Raw genomic sequence first — 6836 nt, forward strand, 5'->3', positions numbered from 1 at the left:
GTGGTCTATTAAGAAAAAGTCTTCTATTTCTTTCCTGCCAACGGAACCAGACCACAGCAGCAATAAGCATGGAGATAGCTGGCAGCATAGCTTTGTGAAAGAATGTCGCTCTCCGTTTGCACCATTAAGTGTATGAGGTCACATCAGGAGCTGGAACACAGAGAAGGGAACAGAGAGAAGAAAATAAGTTAATATTTTCATCTTCTGAAAAAAAAAAAGCATATGTAGTCCAGTCCCCTACTCCACCGTGTTGGATTAACACATACATATTTGATAATACAAAAAATGGGCCTAATAACATAGCATGACTAAATTTGTTCGACTCAAGGCTGATGTGACACTATGCATGGTCAAGCTAGGTCAACCACGATCAAATCCGGAGCAAAGACAAGAAGACTAGAAGTCATGTATTGCCCGACGTAAAGACATATAGCTTGGACTGACAGATTAATGCCCCACTCGGCATCCATCCTGAACTAATCTGAACCTTCCACCTCGGACAATGACTCCATGTTCGAATCCTTTTATCGCTCCAACAATTGAGGATTAGCATAATGGCCTCAGGCAATTACGTTGTATCAGAGAGATTACAATGTGATCTTAGACAGTTATTGTACGATTCTATTCTGTTATAGCATGATCTCAAGAAGTTTTTGGACTCCATGGTTACAAATAGATCCTGAATCTCTCGTGAAAGGCATAACGACTGCTATGGCACTAAGGCTCTCAATCATCTCTTCTCTCATGAATTTTTTACATATTTACTTCTTTGACTTAAGCATCGAAGGGTCCGGCTGGAGCCAATCCGGCGAGTCCTCTAACACCAATGCTATTTTGTAGATCGACAGAGACCGGCAGAAGTGTGCCACATAGTCAATCCGCAGATCGACATCGATAGATTGGCGCCATCTGTGGGAACAAGACAAAATAGTCATAAAGTTTAAGAGAAACAACCATCAAGGAACCACCCACCACAATCGATCGAAGTATGATGGCTCTCTACATGGTTCTCAGAGATCTCAGCCCCTCCATCAACTCTGGGAGCCATTGACATCGAGCAGTTCACCCTACTTGTGCAGTATGTGCAAGCCCTCACCATGCAGTGCGAAACCTATGGCAATAGACCACCTATCCCCTGCCAAGCCAAATAAGCCACTAAGACTGTTAGGTGCAAGGTGACGACCACCCTTGCACATCTCTTGGAGAGGGTCTCCTAGAGAGAGGCCAATCTTGATCGCCAGATCAAGAAAAGGGATGACAAGTGAGAAGATTGAGGTATTAAGGGAAAAGCATGTTATGGCAAGCGATGACTGGGAGATGATGAGTGAGCTTCCTTTCAGCAAAGAGATTATGAAGGAGCCTTTACCAAAAAAGTTTAAAATGCCCTAATTCGAGCTCTACAATGGTACCTCATATCCGATAGACCACTTGCAGAGTTTTCAGGCTCTTATATTGCTGCAAGAGGCTACCAATGCAATAATATGCTAAGGTTAACTCTATTTACATCACGTGTCAATGCACACATTGCGCTTACTACATGGGCCTTAACCTCATCTTCCCCTCCTCTATTTATAGCATCTTGTTCAACTCTTTTCGTCGGACTAATGGGTGAGGTGAGGAGGCGAGGAGCCAATGAAGGCCAAATGGGGTGGAGGGTTCAGACCGAGAGGCGAGGAGACGAGAGGATGAGTGGCTTGCTGGGGTGGGGGATTGAGACAAAGAGGCGCCAACCCTAAGTGCTACTCCTTTCCTTAATCAACCAATGAACTGAATCGGGCTAAGAAATGTTAGGGTTAGCGTTTTAAGGAATATGTAATATATTATATGTCGTAACCGGGCTCAAGCCTGGCTCGGATTGAATCGATGTGAACCTAAGCCTGATCCGTAAAGGGTGCATTCAAATTTGAGGCCCGGCCTGCCCCGCCGAGCTTCAAAACCAAGCTCAGGCCCGTCGTGAAGCCACCGTTGGATCACCCACCACACAGCTCTCAAAGCACTCCAAAGTCCGAACTGTCTCAAATTAAGCAGCTGATGATCCAACCGTGGATTCGCGCCCACCTCACTTCATAGATCCAGATTCAACGGCAGCAAAACAGGGAAGAACCAGGGCCCTTCCACGTGGCACCTGCGCCGCTCGTCATCTCTCGGGTAAGAGATGGGGAACGAGTCGCACGGGCTCCCTCGGGTTTTCTCCTTCTTATATCCCTTTCTTCGCTCTTCCGTCGCCTCCTCTTCCTGCCACTTCCCTCCTCTCAAGGTACGTTCATTTCTACGTTCCCATTCCTCTCTTCTCCGTCTCTTCTTTCATAACTTTTTGGCCTTTTTTTTTTATCACCTCGTTTTCCTGCAAGCTGTTCTCAGTGCACTGGATTCACCTCTGTTCTTTCTTCAATCTTTCTTGGTTAAAACTTCAGTGTCTGAATGAGTTTTTTTATTGTTTGTGATATTTCTAGTTTGTTATATGATGGTAGATATTTTGATCTTTCCATTGCATATACTTATGTGTATATATATATATATTTCACATATGGATGGATATGTATAGAATTATTTAGAAGAAAAGAGTGCACTTTATGCTTTGGATGTGCAGTTTAGTACTTTATATGGGCATTAGATACCCGTTTTATTCTAACAAAATGATGTACGATTGGTTCAATTTGCTTGTTTATCCAATTATTTGGACAGAGATGCTCTGAATTTGACCCGGGATGGGGGCACCGCCATCGTACTTTTCCACCAAAAAAAAAAAAAAGAGCAGCAACTCTGCTCGTGGTACTGCAGGCGCTTTAAACAATATTCTCCTAGCAGGCATCTTTAGTTTGTCGGAGAATAAATGTTTCCCCAGTTGTAGTAGAATTACTTCATTTAGGCGAGGTAAAGCAGGTCATGTCATGATGGCTTTCAAGTATGCAAGTTGTCTGTATACAGTACATTGTGTTTGAGAGTAGAGCAAGTGCATGGCATCACATAGTGGCCACTGCAGAAGTAATCATGAAAAGAAATTAGGTGCCCAACCTTGAAAACAAGCCACAATTTGTGCTGAAACTCTTCGCAGCTTAGTTGCTAATGCACACACCTTTTTCTGATTGATATCTGTAAAACAATAAGGAAGAAAAAATTTGCAAGGTTCGTTTTGTCATCCCCACCACTATAGTCAAATTACATATTTTTCTTGTTAAAGTTCATCAATTGTCGAAACCTTGTTATAAGACCATTTCTAATCACTTACATAATGTTCAAAACAAGATCTTTATGAGAAATCAAATAGATGACTTCCATGAATAGCTATCTGCATCCTTAAATATATGGATCTCCTAATTTTGCTTTTTTCTTCTAGTCTCTAGGTCATGTGCCACCAGAAGCATTGAAGCTAAATAACCTTTCACCCTTGGTGGGGCTTAGTAGAAGCTAATCTTTCGCTTATAAAGGCAAACCGATTGAGGGAAAAAGAGTTACACTTCTTTTTGGACTGCAAGGCCAAGGTGGACCATAGGGATATTTATATGCATCCCCCCTTTCATCTAATCTGCCTATAGTCTCTGATGCCATCAACAAACTCATTCTTGGAATAAGAGTCCAATAAGCCGTTCAACTATGAAACAATGTTATGAGAATCTATATTTGCTTTCTGCTTTTCATCCATTAATGTATTCAGAAAACCTTTAACCAAAGGAATTCATCCTGATCAGAACTTCTCCGAGTCTCTAGCCTCTGCTCTCGCGCAATTTTTGAAATATAAGACTCACTTGTATGCTTTAAGCAATTGTCAGTTTTAGCTGGAAACTCTTTCTCTGAACCTTTTTAGAGGCAGGGTGCTTTTAAGCAACTGTACGAGGAGTTTGGTTTACATGTAGAAGTGCATAAACATGCTGCTGTAATAGTTTGAGATCTCTGATATCCTGATCTGATGCCAACCTTCTTTCTGTTCCTTTTGAGAGAATGGATGCATTTCAGCAATGCCACTATTTGTTTAGCTTGTACCCGTACGCACATATATACATTGGGTGTCAGGAACTCTAGTTACTTGAATTCTCAGATATCCTGATTTTGAGTGGTAAATCTATTTTCAGTTTTTTTAGGAACATGTCATCTGTGATCATCGTCATGCATGCTTGTTGCTTTTCCTAGATTGAGCATTAGGATATCAGCCATTTTAAGTTGCAAGACCAAGAACAGAATCACCCCTTAGCTCTGATGAATATTTCATCTGTAATGAATTTCCAGGAATGCATGCACACTTCATACAATTGGACTCGCATATCATCTTTCTTGTCTCAGCTGCAGCACCTTTAGATTGCAGGCTTCTATCTGTTTTACAAATACTGCAGCATTGTGCTCTCCATATATGATGTCTTGATTGCATGCTACTCTTATTTCACTCCCATGAAACCACATTCACAAAATCATGGGCTTGCTAACATGAGAAAATCAAACTTTGGTATTTTTCTTCTGAGGATTTCATTCACCACTGTTTAACCAACCTGACTAATTGGCATTGCAACTAATTTTGAGAATAATTAATTTTTCCAGTCCTCATCTTAACTCATGCAGATGGACACATTCCTCTTCACTTCAGAGTCAGTCAATGAAGGCCACCCTGACAAAATCTGCGACCAAGTCTCAGATGCCATACTCGACGCATGCTTAGAGCAGGATCCTGAGAGCAAGGTAGCTTGCGAGACTTGCACCAAGACCAATATGGTCATGGTGTTTGGTGAGATCACCACCAAGGCCAAGGTTGACTACGAAAAGATCGTCCGCGACACCTGTCGACGCATTGGGTTCGTCTCAGCAGACGTTGGCCTCGACGCCGACCGCTGCAATGTTCTTGTCAACATCGAGGAGCAGAGCCCCGACATTGCCCAAGGAGTCCATGGTCACCTCACAAAGAAGCCCGAGGAGATTGGTGCTGGGGACCAAGGCCACATGTTTGGCTACGCCACGGACGAGACCCCGGAGCTGATGCCGCTGACCCATGTCCTCGCAACCAAGCTCGGCGCCAGGCTTACGGAGGTCCGCAAGAACGGGACGTGCCCATGGGTGAGGCCTGATGGCAAGACTCAGGTGACTGTGGAGTATCAAAATGAAGGTGGAGTCATGGTCCCCATCCGAGTCCACACTGTGCTCATCTCAACCCAGCATGATGAGTCTGTCACCAATGAACAGATAGCAAAGGACCTGAAGGAGCATGTAATCAAACCAGTCATCCCTTCGAAGTACCTTGATGATAGGACCATCTTCCACTTGAACCCATCAGGCCGCTTCGTGATCGGCGGGCCTCACGGCGATGCCGGGCTGACCGGCCGGAAGATCATCATCGACACATATGGTGGCTGGGGAGCCCATGGTGGTGGTGCATTCTCTGGGAAGGACCCAACTAAGGTGGACCGCAGTGGTGCATATATTGCAAGGCAGGCAGCCAAGAGTGTGGTAGCTTCAGGGCTTGCAAGGAGGTGCCTTGTCCAGATTTCTTATGCAATTGGTGTGCCAGAGCCACTCTCAGTGTTTGTGGATACATATAAGACAGGGAAGATACCTGATAAGCAGATACTGACTTTGGTCAAGGAGAAGTTTGATTTCAGACCAGGTATGATTGCTGTCAACCTGGATTTGAAGAGGGGAGGAAACTTCAGGTACCAAAAGACTGCAGCTTATGGGCATTTCGGCCGTGATGATCCTGATTTCACATGGGAGAAAGCTAAGGTTCTGAAGTGGGACAAAGCTTGATGGGTGAGAGAGATGCATTAATTCCTTCTTGGTTCTGTAGGAGTTTCTTGAGGTTTTTGTCACCTGGATGCAGTTTTTTTTTTCCTGCTGATTTTGTTCGTTAAGGTTTATGTTATGGCTCTTGTTATTCTGGTACTTCTAGTAAGGCTAGGAGAGTAACATTTCATATTCTCTGGAAGAGTGATATTTTTTTAATTTATTTTTCTTAACTGCTTCTGTTATGATTTAAGGGGGCTGGACATGGCTTCTGGTTGATCAACTTAAGGTAAGGACTAACTTCTTGACAGATATCAGTTCTGAACTTCTGATATATAGTTAGAATTATTTGTCATTTTCTAATCATAATAGATCATGTGTCGTCCTCTTAAGATGTTACATGTATGGTAGCCAGTATAATGTACCGACTGTACTTGGAATGAGTTTAGGTTATCTCATCCTTTTCTTAGGAATTTTTTAGTTTTAACACCAAACTATCATCTTCAGTAAAGATTCAGTTAAAACCAAACTAGTTTTTAATTTTGTTGAGCTTTGAATTTGAGAAGCATTAGCTGTTTGTGGAGCATGTTCAATCCATACATTACACAATATATATTACATATGAATGTGGATTGAGGGGTATTTGAAGATCTATTTGATAGATTGCATGTACAGGGTATTTCTGCATTGTGTTGATCAGTAGGAACGGATGTAATTAAGCCAGCTTATCATTAAGCAGGTTTGATCTTACAGGAGACACCTTGCTTCACATGGGAATCATTATAAAGGTGCCAGTTAACCAGCTAATAAAGTCTCAAGTTACATCATGTACTTGGGATTGAAAGTTTGCTTTCAGTGGGATTGGAGGGTTTAGGCCAAATTACCTATAATCCTCATGTATCATAAAAGATAGAGCTGAAAACTATCATTAATTCCAACTTTATTCCCATAATGATTACTTTAGAACAGCAGCAAATTTGATAGCACTAGGTTTTGGTGAGATTTGTCGCGAGCAATCGTATTTACTGCTTTTTGTAAAAAGAATAATTTTATTCACTATTTATTTGATTGGTTTGGTTGGTTCTATTTGGAGAGTATGTTGAACCATGGATGATGGCACATATGGTTGCTCC

At 42.4% G+C, this 6836-nt stretch overlaps 1 protein-coding gene across 2 annotated transcripts; it reads left to right on the forward strand.

Annotated features, from left to right (window-relative positions):
• The first annotated feature begins 2140 nt into the window (after positions 1 to 2140).
• On the forward strand, positions 2141 to 5948 carry LOC103704353 (S-adenosylmethionine synthase 3). 2 transcript variants are annotated; one of them, XM_039131743.1, is made up of 3 exons: positions 2173 to 2257; positions 3338 to 3495; positions 4552 to 5948. In XM_039131743.1, the coding sequence occupies exon 3, from the start codon at positions 4552 to 4554 to the stop codon at positions 5725 to 5727; it is 1176 nt and encodes a 391-aa protein (XP_038987671.1). In that variant the 5' UTR covers positions 2173 to 2257; positions 3338 to 3495; the 3' UTR covers positions 5728 to 5948. The 2 variants fall into 2 exon arrangements, with proteins under 2 accessions (XP_008785826.2, XP_038987671.1); XM_008787604.4 differs by lacking the exon at positions 3338 to 3495 and having other exon boundaries at positions 2141 to 2257.
• Positions 5949 to 6836: the final 888 nt, after the last annotated feature.

This window comes from Phoenix dactylifera, chromosome 1 (genome assembly GCF_009389715.1).
Source record: "Phoenix dactylifera cultivar Barhee BC4 chromosome 1, palm_55x_up_171113_PBpolish2nd_filt_p, whole genome shotgun sequence".
Classification (NCBI taxonomy): domain Eukaryota; kingdom Viridiplantae; phylum Streptophyta; class Magnoliopsida; order Arecales; family Arecaceae; genus Phoenix; species Phoenix dactylifera.

What these genes read in the sequence shown, in the direction of transcription:
- LOC103704353 (XM_008787604.4), top strand. Translation starts at nt 2,156, where the DNA reads ATGGGGAACGAGTCGCACGGGCTCCCTCGGGTTTTCTCCTTCTTATAT. An exon ending in GCCACTTCCCTCCTCTCAAG is followed by an intron (nt 2,258 to 4,551) that starts GTACGTTCATTT and finishes TAACTCATGCAG; the next exon opens with ATGGACACATTCCTCTTCAC.